The 23,744-nt window shown below is 45.3% G+C and overlaps 2 protein-coding genes across 11 annotated transcripts in view; one reads left to right on the forward strand and one right to left on the reverse strand.

Annotated features, from left to right (window-relative positions):
* LRBA (LPS responsive beige-like anchor protein) overlaps positions 1–14,335 on the forward strand; it is an 834,672-nt gene extending 820,337 nt beyond the window's left edge. For all 5 annotated transcript variants that reach the window (XM_035022918.1, XM_035022919.1, XM_035022917.1 and 2 more), the window contains 3 exons: positions 1,646–1,842; positions 6,231–6,382; positions 13,191–14,335. In XM_035022918.1, coding sequence (XP_034878809.1) covers positions 1,646–1,842; positions 6,231–6,382; positions 13,191–13,281 — 440 coding nt within the window. In that variant the 3' untranslated portion in view covers positions 13,282–14,335. The remainder of the gene's footprint in view (positions 1–1,645; positions 1,843–6,230; positions 6,383–13,190) is intronic.
* Positions 14,336–20,732: 6,397 nt separating this feature from the next.
* DCLK2 (doublecortin like kinase 2) overlaps positions 20,733–23,744 on the reverse strand; it is a 146,768-nt gene continuing 143,756 nt past the window's right edge. For 4 of the 6 annotated variants that reach the window (XM_035022929.1, XM_035022928.1, XM_035022927.1 and 1 more), the window contains one exon: positions 20,733–22,158. In XM_035022929.1, coding sequence (XP_034878820.1) covers positions 21,931–22,158 — 228 coding nt within the window. In that variant the 3' untranslated portion in view covers positions 20,733–21,930. The remainder of the gene's footprint in view (positions 22,159–23,744) is intronic. The other 2 variants (XR_004682434.1, XR_004682433.1) reach the window with 1 other exon arrangement.

Genomic DNA, 23,744 nt, shown 5'->3' on the forward strand with positions numbered 1-23,744 from the left:
TTTCCAGAATCAGCTCTTTCTCCTGTAATCCCATTTATATTCAGTGCAAAGTTCACTCTCAGCTTTATCACTTTTCATTTCCTTACTGCAATTTCATCTTTTGGCCAGTAGTCCCTTTTGATGATCCATTTTTGTAAAATGTCACGTGGGTTTCTCTCTGGAGATGAGGAAGCAACACAACCACACAGCTCTGTGTGCACGGACTGAGGGACAGACCGTCAGTGACCACTCACGGACAGACTCTCAAGGAAATGATGTGGTTGGTCACTTGTGATGCACATCTGTTATTTACATAGTCATTTGTGGACTGAAGAGCTAGTCACAAAATGTGAACTTTATGCAACTACTGTGAAACCTGAAGTTTGAACTGTGGTGAGGGACTGGTGTCATTTAAAGAGTGATCATGGATATTCATGCTGCTGGGACTATGTGAAGCAGAGGCTGCTGGTATGTATTTATGTTGAGAACACAAAAAACTTATAAACTCCCTGAGCGATCAAGAAAAAGAAGAGAACCTGATTTTCAAAAGGGCATGCTCTTGGGGCGCCTGGGTGGCTCAGTCGTTAAGCGTCTGCCTTCAGCTCAAGTCATGATCCCAGGGTCCTGGGATCGAGCCCCGCATCGAGTCCCGCATCGGGCTCCCTGCTCCGTGGGAAGCCTGCTTCTCCCTCTCCCACTCCCCCTGCTTGTGTTCCCTCTCTCACGGTGCCTCTCTCTGTCAAATAAATAAAATCTTAAAAAAAGGAGGGGGGGGGCATGCTCTTGGTAGTCCTGTGGGATCAGCTCACAAGTCCCACAGGCCTGAGTAATTTAGCTTGCAGATCAGCAGGCCTTATACTCATCTCCCCTCTTGTCTGACTCGGGCATCTCTTAGAACTTACTCATCACACAGGCGGTTCTGGTTACCTACTCCTTCTTTAACATGTAGCAGGCATTCAGTAAAAACCCTCTGATCGTAGGCACTCGCAGTAGCTTCCATCCCCCTCAGGCAGCTCAGCCTGGAGCTCAGCCTGGGGAGTTGGGAGTGTGGGTGCCACTCGCTTTGGGGGCAGCCAGCGAGTGTACTCGCTTGCAGAAGGACCTCTGCGTGAATTTACTGGGAGTGGGGAGGAGGGGGGAGGTGGACTACCAGCGACGTTCTTTCATTGTGAATAATGAGCAGTGGAGGGAAGAAGGCTGAGGCCCCCCGAAGCTGCCCTAAAGAGCTGTCCCCTCGCTGGCCCACAGTGCGACCACTGCTGTTGGGGCCCCTGTGACATGCAGACAGAGCTTCATCGTGATCTTGATGGCAGCTTGTGTTTAACTGTGGCCCACCCTTCCCGGAAGCTCCTCTAGGATTTGGAATTTGTCCTGTTCCTTTCTGAACGCATCTTGTTTTGATCATCTCTTGGCATAATAAATTTCACAAAGTTAACTTCCTGTCTCTTGAGGAGAAGTGAACTTGAATGTATAGGACTTGGCTTTCTCCTCTCCCAAGAAGAAGGTGAGATCTGGCCAGCATGCAGGTGACATTTTGTAAAATAACATATATATGTAAGTTTTAAAGGTTTGCTACAGCTGCATGATCCTGTTTGATCTGTGCTCAAGATTCATTTCACATTTGTCATCATTAAAAAAATTTTGTCTTTTGTTTCTCTTTTCTCAGAAGGACCATGTCTCATACATTCCATGAATGGAGACTTATTAAGGACTTTGGAGGGTCCTGAGAACTGCCTGAAACCAAAACTCATTCAGGCTTCAAGAGAGGGTCATTGTGTCATATTCTATGAAAATGGCTGCTTCTGTACATTCAGTGTGAACGGGAAACTCCAGGCCACTATGGAAACGGATGATAACATAAGGGTGAGTATACTACAGACTTTTCACCCTTCTAGATCTTGACCTCCAGGTGTGGCAAGTGAGGAGGGAGAGGGTTCACTAGAGAGACCTCTGTTTCAGTCGCAGAGGGCCTTTCCACGCCATAAGAAAATCATCAGGTAGCACTTGGATGGGGCTTGTATATTCACAGACCACGGCGTGTCCTGGCCGTGGCGACCGCATCGCTCAGCCAGGGCACTCCGTGCGTGACGGCACACAGTAAAGCCAACCTGCGTGGCTTTCATAGCATTGCTCAGCTTTTTTTTTTTTTCTCTAAGAAAGTTAACTGCACATAGTTGTTTTCTGAGCATCAAAACTAAACTAGTACACTAGACTACCCCTAACACCGATTCCTCTGCACACTTGAATAGGCAGCTGGTGGGAGTGGTAGGGATTACGACTATTTCGGATTAGTATCTCATTCCAGACTTGACTTCTTGAATAACAAGACCAACACTTGCCAAATTCAGGGAATTGGGCTTCCAATTATGATGTGAATTAGGCAGACATTTTTTTTTCCCTTTTGATAAGCCAGGAATGGTAATGCTAGGGGACCTTCTGGAGCCTTGCTTCATTTTCAGGACAGGACTCCAAAAGGATTAGAGGTTGAAGAAAACAATAAGGACTGCTCTTTGAAGAGGCTCTTTTTTCAAGGTCCTTCTTTTCTCACTCCCAGCCTTCAGGGGCAGCTTAAGATAAAAGGAAGCTGTGGTGTTCCTATCATTTTCCAGGATGAGGTTGGCGGCACATGTGAACTGTGTACGGTGAGGGGACTCTGGACATGTCGGGGGTGCAAAGAGGGTCACAGAGGCCGCTGCCCTCCAAGTGTGGCTTTAAGCTAGCTCTGGACATTATATTCGTTGCTCTTCCTGACCCAGGGCAGCTTAGATGACATAAATTTTCCCGGTTTCCCAGATCTAATCTGAGCCCCACCCCACCCCCACCCCCGCTTCTCTCAAGTAAACAAATACTGGAGTCAGTATTTGAAACAACAACCCTAAACATAGATTATGTGGATGAAGTGAAGGGCACTTGCTGCTTCTGTCTCTTAGCATTGATTTCTTAATTCAGGGTCTTCTCCATTTCGCTCTGTAAATTTTCTTCACTGTATTTTGACTGCCTCTACCACAAAAGCGTGCACTCCTACTTTTATTTTTCCCATCCTTCCCATAATACTTCATTTAAACCAAGTACAAATCGGGCGCCTGGGTGGCTCAGTTGGTTAAGCGACTGCCTTCGGCTCAGGTCATGGTCCTGGAGTCCTGGGATCCAGCCCGCGTCGGGCTCCCTGCTCGGCAGGGAGTCTGCTTCTCCCTCTGACCCTCCTCCCTCTCATCCTCTCTGTCTCTCATTCTCTCTGTCTCAAATAAATAAAAAAATAAAAATAAAAAAAATAAAAAAATCTTTAAACCAAGTACACATCAGAGGATTTTCCTTTCCTCTTTTCTTTACAATAATAATGTTGATAATCTGTCACTCTGAGTTACGATTATACTGTCAGCAACACTAAGAAATCTGTAAAATAATTTGAAATCCCTTGCTGGCTAAAACAATATCTGTGGCATTTCAGTTAGTACCGAAGGCTCTGGGAAGTTCCTTGAGGCAATGGTACGGAGGCTTTCTGCAGACTGTTCATACACACATGCTTTTCCTCTCTGCCCTATCGCCATTGTTTTTTTCCCCGTAATATTTCCCACTGGATTTTAGGCTTAAACAATCCATTGCCTTTTTCCCAGCACTCCTGCACTTTATCACACTGGCTTGCAAGTGGCAACTGTGTGATTAAAACAAGTTTGCCTGGGGCGCCTGGGTGGCTCAGCCGTTAAGCGTCTGCGGCTCAGGTCATGATCCCAGGGTCCTGGGATCGAGCCCCACATCGGGCTCCCTGCTCGGCGGGAAGTCTGCTTCTCCCTCTCCCACTCCCCCTGCTTGTGTTCCCTCTCTCACTGTGTCTCTCTCTGTCAAATAAATAAATAAAATCTTGAAAAAAAAAAAAGTTTGCCTGAAATGAGCACTACCTGCCCATGGCTCCAGAGACTGGCACTGGCACAGCTAACGGCTGGAGAATACGAGACATCCCAGAGCAAAAATCTCCAGTTCCATCCTGCAGTCTGAGCTGTACAAGGAAACGAGACCATGGAAACAAAGTAGTCATCAGCTCAGACCAGAAATTAAGTTTCTCTGAAATACCAAGAACCCTGCAGGCGGCAGCCTGGGGAACCTCTGCACTAATCAAGGCTTCCCACCTGTTTTTATTTAGATGCCAGATTGTTGGGTGGCATTTGGTTAATGTATCATAGCACATCAACTAGGCAGTGTTTAGATGTCTTAATGAGTAACTTAAATTAAGTGGGCAGCCTGTACAGAGCAGCAAAGTTATTTTATCCTAAACAAAGGATAACCACCATTTCACCCCTAGGAACTCATTTCTTTTCTTTTTCTGGGGAAACTCGGTTTTAGGACATGAGCCTGCCCAGCAGGCTGCTATGGCCGTAGAAAGCAGTACAGCTGTGGCATTGTCCAAGGCACTCCGGAGTCCAGGGGATGTGGACATGTCTCGGGGGCCCTCTTAAAATCTCTCGTCTCGGCCCACCCCGGATACTGAGGAGAGGAGTTAGAGCTAAGAACTCCGTGAGCGCTGGTTTGGGTGGAAGACCGGGCGCCCTCAGTAAATGTTACCGTATCTCTTACTCCAGGGGAACTTGACAGGTTCCTCGTGAGAAAGGCCAACAAAATACTCTCTCACTTTGGCGGGCACCTGGCTTATTAAAATGTTTTGGATGCCGATAAATATATAAGCCTAAAAATCCAGGCTTCATTTAATTCCAGACAGAACTAGGATTAGCGATTCTTTACTAGAACAAAGAGTTAAAGAAAAGTAGTTTCAGTTTATGTTTTAATATAGCACTTACCCAGCAAAAAGCCTCAAGGATCAAACTCAAGTGAACCACAACCATAAAGTTAATGGATTTTCATCAGCTGAATTTTGTAAGTGTAGCAAGTAATTGTTTGCCCCGGCCCGTACTGCAGTTCTCTGGTAGCCTGTAGCGATCGCCGTTTGTGACATGAATGGGGGGGAAAGGATATTGACTTTTACTTATATTGAAGAATCTTACTATTTGTATTGGATTAAGATTCAGAGAATACTTCTTACCTGTAAGTGTTTTCCATATACGGGTTTTTCTTAGATGTATTTTTGTATTCTTTGAGAATAAGCTACATTTAAGAGACCAGTAAAAGTTGGCATTTACGTAAATGTGAATTGAATGGCTGTGGAACAGTCCTTTTCTAGGGTTTCTAAAAAATTTTGTCAAAGGGCACGTTACAAACTTAAGGCAACTGTACTAAAACTGAGTGCAGAACAAATACATTTTCAGAAGTTAGATTTTTTTTTCTTTCTGGCTTGTTAGCACAATCTGCCTTCCCATATTCACTGTCCAGGTAGACATAGGATTACAGGTATTTATGCTTTCTCTGTAAAAGGATAAAAAATATTTTAGGCTTTGCAGGCTCTGTATTCTGTTGTAGTCACTTGTGAGAGTGGCCATAAATTAATGGGTGTGGTTATGTTCCAGTAACCCTTATTTACGGGCACTGAAATTTGGAATTCATATAATCTTCACAAGTCATGGAATATTATTCTTCCTTTGATTTTTTCCAACCACTAAAAATGTAACAAGTCGTATAAAAGCAGGCAGTGATCTGCATTTGGCCCCATTTACAGGACTGAAGAGCAAATACCATGTCTGTACTTCCTGTTCAGTACTGGCAGGAAGCAGTCAGTCCTGGGGCAAGAAGAAAATGCTTCCCCTGGGGTTTAATCACCCTGGAAGCTGGCTCTCTATCTACCACGTTGCCTTCCTCACCGCTGTAAACACCCAGGAGGCCTAGTGAAGTTACTAAAGCTCTTGGTCTTCTCCCGTGGGGCCACAGCCCCAAAGGCAGCAGTCTTTTCTTGGGGATCTGAGGTCAGCTAGCACTGCCTGCCCAGCCTTGGGATAGAGTGGGCTTAGCACATCCACAGTACAACCGGAGAGATGCCAGGAGGCTCCTCAGTTCATAATGCTGGTCCTAGGCCACAACATGCACCATTTAAATTGTATTCACAGAGCCGGAAGAGTTTGCCACCTCATCTTTAAAAAGCAAAAATTAAAAACACAAAACCTCAAACACTGCCTAACTTTGTCCATTTGATTTTTGAAAAAGGACAAAAGTTTTCTGTAACTCCTGATTTCCTATAACCTTCTTAGGAGCACATGCATCCACTCTCTCCCTGCATGGAGTGGCTGCAGGGTAGAGGAAGGAAACAAGGGCTGGGAGCCGGGGTTCTCGTAGGGCCACACCTCTACTGAATATTGCTGTGTCTCTCCTAGGCCATCCAGCTGAGCCGAGATGGGCAGTACCTGCTCACAGGAGGGGACAACGGTGTGGTCATGGTCTGGCAGGTGTCTGACCTCAAGCACCTCTTTGCCTATCCAGGCTGCGATGCTGGAATCCGGGCCATGGCCCTGTCTTACGACCAGAGGTAACACTGAAATCACGGTCTACTGATGGGGATAGTGAAAACTGGAGGGAATTTATTTAAATGGACTGATGGATAGACTGGGTTGTGGGGATCACCTGGGCAATCAAAAAAGCCAGTGAGAGGCACCTGGGTGGCTCAGTCATTAAGCGTCTGCCTTCGGCTCAGGTCATGATCCCGGGGTCCTGGGATCGAGCCCCATGTCCTGCTCCATGCTCAGCGGGGAGTCTGCTTCTCCCTCTCCCTCTGCTGCTCCCCCTGCTTGTGCTCTCTCTCGTTCACTCTCTCTCAATAAATAAATCTTAAAAAAAAAAAGCCAGTGAATTTTTTTTTTTAAAGTGTCATTTTTCTTTTTGATGGCATTGCCACTCCTAGACAAAGGCTGAATTCTCCAGCAATAGACAGGATTTAAGTAACAAAAACTGTAATTACATTGCCATAAAGCTTTTTATATTTCTTAGAGTACTTTTTCCTTAAAATAAAAATTTAAGAGCTGTAAACATGTTTAATACAAAATGCCTGTATCTCTGTCCATGAGAATTCTATGGAGAGATTTGCCTTATTTCCTAAAACCTTCCAAGTGGTAAATTTTGGGGAGATAGTCTTCAGTATCTTATTTCTTCTTAACATACAGTCACAGATTTTAGTTCCTAATTTTTTTTTTAAATATTTTATTTGACAGAGAGAGACAGACCAAGAGAGGGAACAAAAGCAGGGGGAGCGGGAGAGGGAGAAGCAGGCTTCCCGCCGAGCAGGGAGCCTGATGTGGGGCTTGATCCCAGGACCCTGGGACCATGACCTGAGCCCAAGGCAGACGCGCATAACGACTGAGCCACCCAGGCGCCCCTAGTTCCTAACTTTTTTATTGTGTTAACATATACATAAAATTTACCATCACTTTTTTGGTGTACAATTCAGTGGCATTACGTACATTCACACTGTTGTACAACTATCATCACTGCCCATCTCTTTTTTTTTCATAAGTTTTCATCGTCCCAAAGAGAAGTTCTGTACCCATTAAACACTAACTTACCATTTTCCCTCCCAGAGCTCCATCCAGCTCACTTTAATTCCAGTGTCTGTCTCTATGAATTTGCGTCTTTTAGATACTTCGTATAAGTGGAAGCATAAAATATTTGTCCTATTGTAGCATGTGTCAAGCTCATTCCTTTTTAAGGCTGAATAGTACATGCCACTTTGTATAGCTACTCATCTGTTGACATTTTGGTTGTTTTCACCTTTTGGCTGTTGTGAATAAGGTTGCCATGAACGTTCATTCACGTACAAATATCTGTTCAGATTCCTGTTTTCTTTTATTTGAGGTAGACAACCAGGAGTGGAATGCTTGGTTTGGTGTAGTGATTGATGTAGTTTTGGTATAGTGTGTGTGTGATTTGTTGTTGTTGTTGTTGTTTTAAGATTTTTATTTATTTGACAGAGAGAGAGAGCACAAGTAGGCAGAGTGACAGGCAGAGGGAGAGGGAGAAGCAGTAATGGTAATTCTTTAACTTTTTGAGGAACTGCCAAACTGTTCTCCACAGTGTCTGCACCATTTTACATTCCCACCAGCAGAGCAGTGGGCCTGCAATTTCTCCACATCTTCACCAACACCTGTTATGTCCTGGTTGTGGTTTATTTTTGTTTTTTAATAATATCCATCCTAATGGGTGTGAAATGGTCTCTTACTGTGGTTTTGATTTGCATTTCCCTAATGACTGGTGGTGTTGACATTGCACTCTTAATAGTGTTCTCTGATGTGCGGAAGTTTTTAATTTTGATGAAGTCTTTTACTGTTGTTGTAAATGCTTCCAGCGTATCCAAGAAATCATTGCAAAATCCAATGTCATAAAGCTTTTCCCCTATGAGTTTTATAGTTGTAACGCTTATGTTTAGTTTTTGATCCATTTTGAATTCATGCCTGTATATGATAGTAGATAAGGGTCCAGTTTCATTCTTTTGCATGTGGATATTGGTTTTCCCAACACTATTTGTTGAAAAGACTGTCCTTTCCCCACTGAATGGTCTTGACACTTATCAAAAATCATTTGACCATATATGTGAGTTTATTTCTGGGTTCTCTATTCTGTTGATCCATATGCCAGTACCAAACTGTTTTGATTACTATAGCTTTGTGGAAAGTTTTGAAATCATGAAGTAAAATTAATTTTACTTTTCGTTTTTTTTTTTCCAAGATTGTTTTTGGCTATTTGGGGTTCCTTGAGAATCCATTATGAATTTTATGATGGGTTTTTTCTATTTTTGCAAAAAAAGGGGGGGGATTTTGATAGGGATTGGGTTGAATCTGTTGATTACTTTGGCTAGTATTGTCATTTTAACAATATTAAATCTTCCAGTCTGTGAACCCAGATGTCTTTCCATTTATTTGCTTTTTTTAATCTCTTTCAGCAACATTTTATAGTTTGCAATATACAAGTCTTTGGCCTCCTTGGTTAAATTAGGCTTGAGTATTTTATTCATTTTGTTGCTATTGTAAATGGAATTGTTAATTTCCTTTTCAGATTTTTTTCATTGCACATGTACAGAAATGCAACTTAATTTTGTGTGGATTTTATATCGTGTAAAACTTTGTTGAATTCATTAACTCTAACAGGTTTTTTTGTGGAATCCTTAGGATTTCCTATATATAAGGTCATGTCAGTCTGTAATAGAAATTATTTTACTTCAAACTTTCCAATTTGGATGTTTTTTGTCTTGCCTAATTGCTCTGGCTAGGACTCCCAGTACCATGTTGAACTGGTAAAAGTGTTTATTTTTGTCTTGTTTCTGATAATAGAAGAAAAGCTTTTAGTCTTTCACCACTGTGTATGATATTAGCTGTGGGTTTTTCAAAAATTCCCTTTATCATGTTTATGTACTTTCCTTCTATTCCTAGTTTGAGTGATATCATAAAAGCATGTTGAATTTTGTGAAATGCCTCTTGTTCATCAATTGAGGTGATTATGTAGGTTTTTGTTAGTTCTGCTAATGTGGTAGATTACGTTGATTTTTGTATGTTGAACCATTCTTGCATTCCAAGAATAAACCCATCTTGGGTCATGGTGTATAATCCTTTAATATACGGCTGAATTGGGTTTGCTAATATTTGTTGAAGATTTTTATAGCAATATTCATAAGGGATATTGGTCTGTAATTTTTGTTTCCTGTAGTGTCTCTGATTTTGGTGTCAGGGTAATGCTGGCCTCACTGAATGACTTAGGAAGTATTCTGTCGTCTTTAGTTTTTTAGAAGAATAAGAGTTGGTGTTAATCCTTCTTTTAAAATGTTTGATAGAATTCACCACTGAAGCCATCTAGTCCAGGGCTTTTCTTTATTGGGAGGCTTTTGATTATTGATTCAGTCTCGTTAGTAGTTATAAGATTCAGTCTTGTTAGTAGTTATAAGTCTATTCATATGTTCTATTTTTTCATGATTTAGTTTTGGTATAGTGTGTGTTTTTAAGAATTTTTCCATTTCAGGGCGCCTGGGTGGCTCAGTTGGTTAAGCGACTGCCTTCGGCTCAGGTCATGATCCTGGAGTCCCTGGATCGAGTCCCGCATCGGGCTCCCTGCTCGGCAGGGAGCCTGCTTCTCCCTCTGACCCTCCCCCCTCTCATGTGCTCTCTGTCTCTCTCATTCTGTCTCAAATAAATAAAATCTTTAAAAAAAAAAAAATTTTTTTCCATTTCAGGGGCGCCTGGCTGGCTCAGTGAGTGCAGTGTGCAACTCTTCATCTCGGGGTTGTGAGTTCAGGCCCCACGTTGGGTGTAGAGATTACTTAAAATCTATTTATTTTTAAAGATTTTATTTGAGAGAGAGCATGAGCGGGGTGGGAGGGAGAGGGAGAAGCAGACTTCCCTCCCCAGTGAGCAGGGAGCCCGACATGGGGCTTGATCCCAGGACTCTGGGATCATGACCTGAGCCAAAAGCAGACGCTTAACCCACTGAGCCACCCAGGTGCCCCTAAAATCTTAAAAAAAAAAAAAAAAAATTCCATTTGATCTAATTGTTGGCATACAATTGTTCCTAGTATTCTTATAATCCTTTTTTATTTCTGTAAAATTGGTAGTAACATCTCTATGATTTTAGTAGTTTGAGTCCTCTCTTTTTTCTAAGTCAATCTAGCTAAAAGTTTGTCAATTTAATCTTTTCAAAGAACCAGCTCTTGGTTTTCTTGATTTTTCTCCCATTTTTTCTATCCTCTGTTTTATTTATCTCCACTCTCTAACCTTCATTATTTCCTTCCTCCTATGTTAGTTTTGAGTTTAGTTTGCTCTTTTTCTGGTTCAGGGTGTAGAATTAGGTTACTGATTGAGATATTTCTTTTTTAATGTATGTATTTACAGTTATAAATTTCCCTCAGCATTGCATTGTTTGGTTTATTGTGTTTTCATTTGTCTCCGTAATTTTCTAATTTCTGTTCAGATTTGATTCATTGCTTGCTTAATTTCTATATATTTGTGAATTTTCATTTTCCGTTATTGCTTTCTTGTTCTATCGTGATCAGAAAAGATACTTTGTATGATTTTTAAATTTGTTAAGACTAGTTTTGTGGCCTAACATGGTTTATTCTGGAGAATACTCCATGCTCACTTAAGAAAAATGTCTGTTCTGCTGTTTTTGGGTGAGTGTTCAATATATGTGTTAGATCTACTTGTTTTGTTTTTTAATTAGATTTTTAATAAACATTTATTTGAGAGAGAAAGTGGGAGAGAGCACGAGGCAGGGGGAGAGGCAGACTCCCTGCTGAGCAAGGAGCCTGATACAGGGCTCGATCTAGAAACCCTGGCATGATGACCTGAGCCAAAAGCAGACGCTTAACCGACTGAGCCACCCAGGTGTCCCTAATTAGATCTTATTTTAAAGTAATCTCTATACCCAACATAGGGTTCAAACTCACAACCCTGAGACCAAGAGTTGCATGCTCTACTGACTGAGCCAGTCAGGCACCCCAGTCACTTGGTTTTTAGTATTCTTTAGATTCTCTATTTCCTTCTGGTTGTTCTACCCATTATTGAAAGTGGGGTACTGAAGTCTGCAACTATTATTGTAGAACTGTTTATTTTTCCCTTCCATTCTGTCACAGTTTGGGCTCCATATATCTTGGGGGCTCTGATATTTGGTACATTTGTTTGTACAGACTTCATCTTATTGTGCTTTGCGGATAGTTTTTACAAATTGAACTTTTGTGGCAAACCTGCATTGAGCAGGTCTGCCATTTTTCCAACAGCATTTGCTCGTGTGTCTGTCACATTTTGATAATTCTCACAATATTTCAAACTTTTTCATTCTATTTGTTATGGTGATCTGTGATTACAGATGTGATTACATCTTGCAGAAAGCTCAGATGATGGTTAGCAGTTTTTAGCAATCAAATATTTTTTAATTAAGGTATGTACATTTTTTAGACATGCTACTGCACACTTAATAGACTATAGTGCAAATGTAAACATAACTTTTACATGCACTGGGAAACCAAAAATTCATTTGACTCACTTTATTGCAGTGGTCTAGAACCAACACCATATCTCCAAGATATGCCTGTAATTGCTATATCTTCTTGATAAATTGACCTTTTAATTGATAGTGTACTTCTTTGTCTCATAACAGATGACTTAAAGCCTACTTTGTCTGATCTTAGTATAGCCACTCCAGCTCTCTCATTACTATTTGCATGGAATGTCTTCTTCCGTCCTGTCACTTTCAACCTGTGTCTTTAGATCTAAAGCAACTCTCTTGTAGACAACATATAGTTTGATCATGTTTTTTATCCACTGTGCCAGTGTCTCTTGATTGGAGAGTTCAATGCCTTTACAGTTAATCACCAATAAGACTTACTTTTGCCATTTTACTATTTTGTTTTCTGTGTGTCTTAGAGCTTTTTTTGTCCCTCATTCCCTCATTACTGCCTTCTTTTGTGTTTGATTTTTTTGGTAGTGGCACATTTTAGTTCCTAATTTTGATATGAGGTAGTAGGAAGGATATTGCAAATGACTTCTAAGGACTGGTCCTACCAGACCATTCAGAGGAAGGTCTAAGATAATAAGCTCCTCTAAACTGCTGGTCCCACTGCTCTGCGGGTTTTCCCTGCGCCACCTTCAAAGGGACAGGGGGGCACGCAGTGGCAGCTCCTGTCTTTAGTGATCATTTCAGTGAGTTCACAGTCTTAGGACTAGGCCCCCGCCCAGATCTTCTGCAGAGCAGAGCTCGGCCCAAATGACGGTCCACTCTCTGCCAGAGCGATCTCGGACACCTAATTGTGTGCCGCTTCCTCCACCAGCAAGTACTTGATAGCTCGCCTAAAAGATAGGGGGCAGGCACAGCGGGGGGGAGAGAGACCGCGGTGTGGTGCTGGCATCACATGGTGACACGCAGGAGCTACACTGGGGAGTGCAGGGTAACGGGCAGAGCTGTGCCTCTGAAGCTAACGTATCCTCGGTGTCGGCTTCAAGTTTGTATCTATAAAAATAAAAGCTAGGGCTCACCAGCCCAGCACCCCCCCCCCCCCCCCGAAATGATCAAGCCTAGCCAGTGTTTGTTAGTGACTCACCCTGCACGTACTGGCTGCACGTTCAGTAAAAAGGCAGGCTGTGCTGTGGCTCTTCGTGGAGTTTCGGAGGTGGCATGCTGAGCTCCCTCAGTGTTGTGCCCCTGGGCAAGCAGCAGACGTGCCGTAGGCTCGCCAATTGTTAGGTTCGACTGCCATCTTCTAGATTTACCTTGGAGATTTGGGGAAGGCAGTGCTTTCTTTAGGAACAGAACCCTAGGAAACAAAGCGGTTTGTAAACCCCTCCTTCTCTCTCTGACTCTCCCAGGTGCATCATTTCTGGCATGGCCTCGGGAAGCATTGTTCTGTTTTACAACAACTTTAACCGGTGGCAACACGAATCCCAAACCCGCTACTGACCGGGACAGCTGCGCGTCAGCCGGGCCCCCAGTCCCGGCGGGGGGTAATCGGGAGCATCTTGCTTAGAAATAGCTATTACATCTGAATGTAACTCAGATTTGCTCTAAGAAGCAAAATATTTTTTAAAGTTAATTGCTATTTTTGTAGACTTTGCTTGACTTTTTGGGGGGAATAGCAAAGCAGAAAATTGGCTGCTGGGTTCTGTAGTTTAAAAAATCTATATTTTTAGTCATAATGAGAAGTCTATTTTCACCAATTATGGAAACATACAGTGGAGCAAGTAAACCCACTTATTCTAGCTATCTTATGAAAAACCACTTCCCTTTATCTGTTATCTTGAGAAATACATGATCTTAACAATAAGGAAATGGGTTATAATACTGGGATAGGGAATTTTATGCTGTACTTTGGGTCCTGTATTTTTCCAAGCAATCGTGCTTCTTCGGCACTGAAATTTCTGGGATTTAAGTAGTAATGTTTAAATTATGGTAAATGTAATTTAAAACATCTCAATGAGTTATTTCGATGAATATTATTGTTCAAGCATGCTTTAGACCTAGAAAATTACGGTTTGGGGGAGGTTCTTATTTTATTGTGTGGTTAACATAAAGGATCTAATGTTATAGCAAGTGTGAAGTATTTACAGTGTTTTATTTACAATGTTTTCCTGATAGGCTGTCTTCATAGCACACCAAAATGAAATGGTGGAAAGGCTCGTGGGCTCACAACCTTTGTTTTTCTCTTAAAGTAAATGCAAGTACCAAAGCTCACCCCTGAGGTTTGACTGTGCCCGGGCACTGAGGCAGAGCCAGCAGCCGGGCTTCCCTCCCCTACCCTGGTCTGAGGACAGAGGCAACACCCATCTGACCTTCTCTTTGTTACTAAATACCTTCACCTTCCTTTGAGTAGCAATTTGTACTAAGAAACATGTTATTTTGGTGTTGTATAATTCTACTTTTCTAGTAGATTGCTGTGTGGAAATCTGTGAAAAATATTTGAGAAAAGGTCTGTATTGCATAAATAAATTCTTTGTAAGTTGTGAACTTCGAGTTGCAACCAGCATTCCATCTCTGTTTCTCTTGCAACTTACCTAAAAGGGTCCCCTCCTATTTTCCAACATTCAGCTCTTCTCTAAAAGCAAAGATTTGGAATGGAACAACTCAGTTTGACAGAAAAATAAAATGGTGTTTGTAATTGAATTTTTCAAAATATCTTTTCACTTCTAATTTAAAACATCAATGAAACAATTCTTTGCAAAGAAAATGTCAAACTCTGGTTTAGTCCCAGATTTTGAACAATAACCAACAAGAAACTCTCTTGAAAACAGGAACATGGGCCTTCTTTGGCCAGACAGCTCCCTCTTACCAACACTTACGCTGATGAGAACACTAGACCTATAGCTAAGATCCACCACTGTTTTATAAACCATTAAGAAAGAAAAAATAGTCAAATGTAAGATAAAAGAAAAACCCAAGTGACTGGTAAATTAATTAAACATCCTCACTGTTGTTACCCTCTGATATTGTACTTCGGAAACTTTAGGGAAAATGGTAGAAGAAAATTTGGAATACCTACATCCTATGCCAAGCATTTGATACTTTCAACTACCCCATTTTTACAGGCTTAAAGTAAAGTGAATAAAGCAGCTTCTTCTTGGAGCCTAAGAAGAAAATTGGTGCCTCCACTGCCTTTATTGGTTTTAAGACTCACAACTATGGAAAATTAACAAAAGCAGAAGTAATATATATTACCGACCTATGTATTACTTACGTATTCCTTTACTCATAAAACAAATACAGCTGGTGTCAACACAAGGGCTTCTTAAGGGCAGAATCTGTTTATCATATTTGTTAGGATTTACTCAACATTCACTCATTTTAACCAGTGTTAGTTACTTAAAAAAAAAAAACCATTACTTCAAATAAATTTAAACCAATGAGGGGAAAGAAGTCAAAGCTGAGGCAGCCTGGGATGAAAGAAGATGAGCTACGCAGACAGGAACCGTGGCAGCACCCTCAGTAAGTGGCTGTGGTTCGAAGCGTGCTGTGTTCCCTTTACATACAGTAATTTGCGGCTGGTTTTAAAATGCACTGCCTCGAGAAATTCAGATTTTCCTCCCTGATAGTATTGATTCGTACTGAAATGCCACCAATCAAGTCCTTGAGGCTCTGCGATTTAAGCGAGGGCACACTGGATCTCTGGGAGAAAGCAGGCGGGCTTAGCGAATACAGGACATGAAAGCTTGACAAGCACAGATACACACTGATGGATGGTTCCCTCTCATATGAGAATCTTCCTCCCCAGAGTACACCAAACATCCATAAATAAATACCCTAACACATTAATTCAGTAAGAGGGAACAATTTTTGCCCCCTGAAACATTTCGTTCTACTGATCAGCCTACAGGACAAGAAGATTCACAGTGACCTGCACGGGAACCCTAAGAAGCTGCATGTAGGATAAAAGGTAGCTGGGAACCTGGGCCTGCCCGTTTCTGTTCAGCTCCAACAGCAGAGCAGAGCCCAAGGGCCAGCGACCGGACGGACACAAACACGAACACACACACACACCACATACACACATACACACCCGGAGCCATGTGCCCCACCGCCCCCCATGCTGTCAGATGGCCAGTGGGATAGCAAAGCCGGGGAGGGTCAAGTCTGCAGGAGATGGCCAGGAATCCCCAATACAGCCAGTCAGCACTTCCACTTCGCACCCGTTTCAGCAAACAGAACTGAAATTAAAATAACAGACAAAAAGATCTACCGAAACAGGAATTTTAGGGGAGAGATTTTCACTAGGTATCTGATCGGTTTTTCCTGGACAGGATTTCAAGAGCTGCTGGCCATACAAACCATGGGCCTGGTTTGGGCCTTCCTCCTGCGCTGTCCTGCTCACCCTCCATCACTGCGAAAGAACAGAGCACACCAAGGGCACAGACTCCTCCTGCATCCACACAGAACGAAGAATCCTACCCCTGAGCTTGGTGGGGAAGCCCAGCCGGTTCCTGGGGTGCATTAGAGATCGTGGAGTGGCAGCCACCCCCCAGCCTCCTGTCATCATGTGACATCACATTAGGCCAAAGCCTGTTCACAAACAAGAAACGAGGAGGACATGATGTGAATCTCACAATCTACATAAACTGTGTGTATCAGCCAATACGCCAGTGCCTCTCCTTGGCTGTTTCTGCCCTGCTACTGGGGGAAAGGGTTTTCTACTTCAGCGAGGACAGCAACCAGCCTAACTACTCCCCTTTTGCGTAGCATAAGGAAGCTGGGAAGTAAAAACTTCCTACACTGTAAAACAGAAGGAAAACACCATAAAATAGCAAATCAATAACAAAGTACAAAAATATTAACATGGTAAATTTTCTTTTGCCTCTTCTATTTCCTTTCAGATATGTGGGAAAAACATCTTTTCTATTTTCAGATATGAATCAAATCTATACATAGATTTGAAGAGTTGAGTCCATGATGCACCTTTTGGGTCCCCCAAAGTCATAAGATCACTATTTAAAAACCCAAGCCTATTACTAGTGACACTGACACATCACTCCCAAACCTCCCTGCTGAACCAAAAATGCAGATTGCTCAAACCAAGGGACATCACGTTTTTCTAATGAAAGTGAGTGTGGTTTGGCCTTTAGGCAAGCTGTCTTCCAAAGACAGCCAGGCTCTCCAGCAAGGGAAGAAGGCAATGCACAAATGTTCCTATGAATTCTGAGACCTCAGCAGTCATATGCCAGAAACATGAAGTGAATTACTTTCCTGTCTCAAGTTCAGGAATATTTTTCCTTGCCAAAACCAAAGGTTGGGGGGCTGGGGGGGCTAGGCTGGCTGTTATTTCCTCATACCTGGCAGGAAGCAACTGGCTGCTTTGCAGCTTTGAACTTGGACAACTTGAAAGACATTCACCAGACCCAACTTCATCCTCCGCAAGGACAGGCGCCCAACCCTCAGCCCACTGGGTTGAAACCATCCTGACCACACTGCCCCAAATGATGGGGGTTTGGGAAAGGGTGGGGCAGAAGCAAAAGGCTGTCTGTGTACCAGATACACCCTTTCCTTCCCCTCAGCTGTTCAGTGAGGGCAGCGCCTTCCCACAGCTAACTGCCTTTGAGTTCAAGGCTGCAGGCTTCATCATAAGTTGGCCCCCTTCTAATCCACTGGCCAAGACTAAGCTAAGATGCACACAACAGCTTCCTTCTGGAGAAACTACTCTCTTCATCTAACAATCCCCCCCCAGGCCCCGCCCCATAGCCCCCGTAACCTCTCAGGTCCCAATCCCCAGTTTTCTACCACTTTGTCAGGTGTCTCCACCATCCCATCCCCCCTCTGCCTGTGACACAGACGTCCCATCTAAAACATCTCTGACCACCTAGAGGACAGCCTACTTATAAGGAGAGACTCCCTGGGAACCAGGAGGAGCAAATCCCAGCTCTAGTATGTCTGGATGAGCTCCTGATCCTTCTGAGTTTTCTTGTTTACGGAATGTGGACATTAATGGCTCAAATGATACAGGATGAAGTACTCTGTAAACTGTAAACTTCTGCGGTGGTTATTCTTCAGCAGCTAAGCATTTCCAAAGACTAGACTGTCACTCCTTCAGAAAGCAGCTAATTCAGTCACTGGGCTGCCCTTTGATTAGAGTCTCAGACTCCGCACGCACATCTGACCCTTCGTGCCTCCTACCTACTAACCTCAGACCCCCATCCAGAGTAAGTTGAATAAGATGAGTCTACACCTGCTACTATGGAACAGGTCTTTATACAGCCAAAGACATCTAGCGGATGTGCCTCTCGTTTCCCCTAGTGCTTACGGTGTCTCCCACTAGTCCTTGGCTGCCCGGGCTGCGAAGCCCCGCACACCCTGGCTGCCTTCCCTCGGGTGAGCATCACCTTGTGCGCACCACACACAAGGCCTTCAGAACAGACCTGCCCCGGTGGGAGGGCTCGGCTCCCACGGTGCACGGTCCGCACGTACTTTTCCTGGCGCAGTGTAAGATCACACTAACATCCAAGCAGCTCAGGGGGCACCTCCTGAACGGTGACCGCTGCAGTTCCCCACGCCCCGATCCCTCCCACAAGCTGGCACACGTCGAGGCCGTGGGGGGGCAGGACTGCAGCCTTCACACTCTGATTTCACGCCATGGGTCTGGATCAGGGTTTTAACCCGCTGAGTCATTTTAAATCAGCCCATCCCATGTAAAACCGAGATCAGCATTCTTCCTACATCGTCATTCACGTCATATGCACAACAAAACAGAAAAAGAAGAGGAACAAAGACCAAGAGCCGTGGCTTTTGTTCAGAGCTGCAGTGGCCGGCGTGGCTGGCACAGCCGTGGGCTCCGAGCACTCAGGACGTGCCTGTCCCAAACCGAGATGTGCTGTAAATGTCAACACACCCTCGATCTCAAGGATTAAAAAAAGTATGTCCAAGAATTTGTTTACATTGGTTGCATATTCAAATAATACTGTAGAGACATTGAGTTAAATCAAATATACTGCAAAATTAATCTCACCCATTCCTTTTTAACGTGGCCCCAGAAAATGTCAGCTTCGGCGGCTGACACTGCGTTTCCGGGGGCTGCACGCTGCTCTAGACTAAGTCTTTCTCCTCAACACCGTTGGTTGGCACTGGCACCCTTTCTCTTTCCATACGGTCTGTGCTGAACTGTCCTCACTCTTTTCAAATTCACATTTCACAGTCATATCCATGAAAATATTCGGGGGCAAGTTTTATTAAATGTTTTCAATCCATATATTCCACGTATTTCCATATCACGGCAAGCTTTTTGAAAAAAGAGAGCCACCCGCCCTGACTCGTGGCCCAGGTGCTGAGCCTGGCAAGCACCCCACGATGGTTTCAGCAAGCCGCCACTCCCCTTTTTCTGCCCCTTCAAAGACCAGTTTCTGTAGACGCAGATCCCCTGCTGGAGTAAGGGAATGAACAACCAACAAGGACATGCCACTCTCAGCGTGCAGGAGCGGAGGAACCTAGCAGTTACATAGCTGTATTTAATCTGGATTCTGAGAACAGAAGAGAGCTCAACGAATGTTTTCTAAACACGTGGGCAAATGAACAACTTGCCTGTGGAGTCAGAGCCTTTACTAAAGATCATTACTTAGATGACCACTCACATCCAGGCCTTGATTTGCGCCCCCCCCCCCCAAGGGAACAGGGTACCTCCAAAGAGCACCGCTTTGGAGATGGAAGAACCTAAAGCGGCACGGTGACTGACTCCTGCTAGTCCTGTGACTTGGGTTGTGCCGCCAACTGCCTGGTTTGCTCCTTTACCAGCACACATCACTCGAGGTGTCTGTGGGATGAAAGAGTCCCAGAAGAACTGCCAGGCTGTGCTCATGCCACATCCCGTCTGCAGGCCATCCTCCCCCACCAAGTCCCAGGCCACGTGAAGGGGGGCACAGAGGGCGGGAGCGCGTGCTGGACACAAGATGCTCCTTCGTCTTATCAGCCGTGACCGGCGCTGCCCTGGCAGTCACGTTCTTAAGTTGTCAGCAAATGCCTTTGGACCTCAGTCCCAGGGAGGGGCTCAGGTTTCAGACTCTGATCACTGCCAGAGGCCATGCTCCATCCCTACTTCCGTGTTCTCCTCTTTCCTTTACATGAGCTCTTCCTGCGCCAGTAACGAAAGTATTTGCATTGGAAGCCATGAAAAGGCTTGCTCTTTAACTCCTCAGTGAGGACAGAGACATGCAGAAGGGTCTAGACCTGTACATCACAGCTTTTTGGAAACTGCCCTCCTCCTGAGGCCTGTACCTGCTGCAGCTGTGGGCCCGGGAAGCCCATCTGCGTTTTGTAACGGGCCTCCGGAATCGAACCGTGAGCCAGCACCAGCCCGGGGAGAAATGACCACGTGGCCGGGGCCAGGCAGATGGCCTCACTCCTTCAGCAGGGTGAATGAAGGGATCCAGAGCTGAAGTAGATGGTCTCGAGGCCTGCCGTCGGACAGCCTTGGGAAGCTGGGCACAGAAGCAGCACCAGGCTACACCAGCGCTGCTGGCGAGCAGGCGTGAGGAGAGAACACACACCGGGAGCCGAGATGCACCCGGCAGACAGGAGACGGCCCAGCCTCTGCGTCAGAGACAGTGACAGACAGGAGGCAGGGGAATGGCTGCCCTGACTCCCCATTTTCTATAAAGCCTGGCTCCCCAGGATTCCTCTGCTGTACGCTAATAAGTCCTCTTTATTCCTGAGCTTTCGTTGTGGGTTTCTACACCTGTTACCAAATACACTTGGACCAAGAGGCATTTGCATGTGCGCTTCCCAAGCATCGCTCTCTCTTCCCCCTCCTCACCCAAAACTTCATAAAAAGACACGGATACACCTGCCAGACTGGGGCAAGGAGGTGTGCTTCGATCACACAAACCCCGCAAAACACCACCACACAATCCTTCGCCCACCCCCATCGCTTTTTTCTCAAGAAGGGTTTATTGCAGGTCAGGTACACTTGTAAGAGGCAAAAGTCTAACAATGAGAATGAACTACAGGGCCCACCAGTTTCGAAGATGAGCGGGTAAAACAAATCTACCGACTATGTACAACTATTAAAAAGGGCAGGGTAGTGGGGGGAAAGGAAAAACTGCCAGCAGCCTTCCAGAAGGTTAATGACAGAGGAAGTTTGCGGAGCACCTTCCCACCCCAGTCCTGTCTGTGCTTCGGCCCATGTTTCCTCGGGTGTTTCCGGCCAGCTCCAGACGGCAAGCAGATGATGAAAGAGACTCTGGTGGCTGCTCAGATGCCTAGTTTATCCCGCTCTGCTGGAAGCCGGCCTGCTGAGAAGCCGCCGCCGTGGCCGTGGCCGGGGCAATGTGCATGCGCCAAGCCTTTCATGAAAAAGCCCAAAGGACGACTTCGTTAGCATTTCCTAATACACAGGTGGGAAGAGTTGGAGCGGGGGTGGGGGGGAACACACAATGTCTAGGGAGCCAAGTGACATTCCCCTGGGGTCTGTGTACAAATAAATATCCAGTGTCGTCTTAGGTAAGCCCAGCACCCCAAGCTACATGGTGGGCTGCTTCCTCAGGCACCCGGAAGCACTTCTCAAAGTCTGGAATTAGTGTCCGATGACCAGACTGTCCTCTTGGGTGCGCACGTCTCCCATCAGAAAGCCAGTCCTCCAAACCCCAACAGCAGAGGAAGGTTCTGCGCCACCTCTCACAGGACGCCCAGAAAGGGACAAATGCAGTTCTAAGTTCTTCGTAAGAAAAAAGGAATACTCTGAGTTTACTTAAATAGGGGAGAGATCTTGATTCATCCAAAGTGTTTCTATAAAAATGCATTAAATCCCAGATAAAAGTTGCACATTCTCCTGGTGACACTGTAAAATGTCCACTGAACCGAAGACAAATAATTTAAAACGAGCCACTCTGAGTATCTCTCACCAAGGCTAACACTGCATAGGACCCTCCAGGAACCAGAGTACAAAAGGGCAGAGCCCAGAGTACGAAAAGAAGCAAACCCCTGGCCCAGAGCTCCCAGCTCCTGGCAGCCCTCGCAGGTGCCAGCAAGCTTCCCGACGGCAGGCAGCGGAGAAAGGCTCTTCAGTGAGGGGACTGCGCGGCAGGCCCGGGCAGAAGAGGGGCTTCCCAGCGGCGCGGCGGGCTCCAGCCGTTGGCCCGGGGCTCAGTCACGGTGGCGGCGCCAGGTCCCTGCCCGCTCGCAGCCGGGGGCAGCGGGGGGACAAGGGCGTGTGGGCGATTCCGGAGGGGCGGGGGCCGGGGCTGCCGGCGCGGACACGGGGGGCTCCTCGGCTGAGGGAGGGACTGGAGAGGTCAGCTCCATCCCAGGTCGGCTGCTGTCCTGACAGTGCTTGCTGCAGAAAATCTGCCCCTCCTTATCTAGAGCCGTGTTCTGAGGAGAAAGCAGTGGAGACAGCACATTAGCCCTGCCTGGGCTTGGGTCAGAGCTACCACGACAGGAGCGCACGAGAGCATGCACAGGACTCGGAAACAGAAGAGGAGAAATAACATCGAGCTTCTCTTCCAATAGAAGCCCAAGAGAAGAGCAATGGCTGAGGACACCCCTCCCTGGGCAGTCCGCCACGCTAGGCCTCGGCTTGGCCTCGGCTTGGCCTCGGCTCCTTGCTCAGCATCAGGCGGCCCTGGATGGCAGCCTCAGGTGATGCTTGTCTGGCTCTGAGCTGGCCTGAGTTCTGAGTGCTTCTTCCCATGCCCAGATCTTGAGCCCAGAAGAATCCTGGGACAATAAGCAAGCCCTAGGAGAATGCTAAGGCTCTGACAGTTAGCTTTTCTAAGGCAAAGTCTTCCTCACAGGTTGAAAAGTGACTCGCGTGTCATTTAAGTAATCCCCTTACAACCCAAGTGGCTGCATCATCTATAAAAGGCCACAATCTGATGGTGCACCATTACCCATTTTTAGATCCTCCATGATCACCTGACCTGCTCTTCTTCTCTTCCCCGGGGCAGTTTTATGTTGTTAACACCCCCAAGTTTGTTTTCTTGTTTTTTAAAAGTGAGCTCCATGCCCAACATGGGGCTTGAACTCACAACTCTGAGATCAAGAGTCACATGCTCCACAGCTGAGCCAGCCAGGCACCCCATGCCCAAAGTTTCTAATCAGCTCAAGTCCTCAAGGAGTACAGAAACGGCCACAAACATGAAGAAATCACCTTGCTTTTCTGACCTCAGACTGGGAGGTGAGACTTAGTCTTCCTTTGCCTCAGTTTGAACCTTTCTTGCTTCTCCAGTGAAGCCCTGCCTGCTGTCATCTTACTGGGTTTCCAAAGGTGCTTTCAGGTCTCAGGGACCTTGAGCTAAAAAGGCACAATGATCAGGAGGTGTTTGTCATCTAACATCTAACTACCCTGGGGGGAAAGGGAATACTCCACAAGGTCTGGAGGAGACAGGAACAAACAACACGGCCTTCTACGATGGGCTTGCGTGGCTGCCTTCAGGGCACTCGGTGTCAGCTGTGAAGCAGGCCTTCTCCACAGGCCCTTCCGAGCTCAAGCTGAACAGTCAGTACTTTCCAAGGACAATTTCAACTACCTGGAGGGTAGGTCACTGTGGAAAAGCCGAATCAGAAACTTAGCATTGCTCTTTAACAAGCTTTCAAGCTCCTCGTAGGAGAGGAGGCCGTGGCTGCACCTCAGTGAAAACACTGAACATGGAGAGAGGCAGCATTCACTTTTTTCCCTACCACAAACTCCCTCCTGGGTCGAAGAAAACAACACCTCCCCAGTTATTTCTCCTTTTCTCTTCCTGTCAAGAGACCATGTGTGTGTGCAGCAGAACAAAGCATTGCAGTGCAGTTAGTACATACCATTGCCTTGGACCTAGTCAGAGGGAAGATGCAGGCGACGGGAAAGGCAGGAGGGAGGAGAGAAGCGGGGACAGAAACTAGACTTACTTCAAACAAGAAGCAACACGATTGAGACAGTTTTGTCTATCTTTAATTAGGCCCAAATCATTCCCAAA

This window comes from Mirounga leonina, unplaced genomic scaffold, assembly GCF_011800145.1.
Source record: "Mirounga leonina isolate KUSES-001 unplaced genomic scaffold, KU_Mleo_1.0 Mir_176, whole genome shotgun sequence".
In the NCBI taxonomy this organism is placed as follows: Eukaryota; Metazoa; Chordata; class Mammalia; order Carnivora; family Phocidae; genus Mirounga; species Mirounga leonina.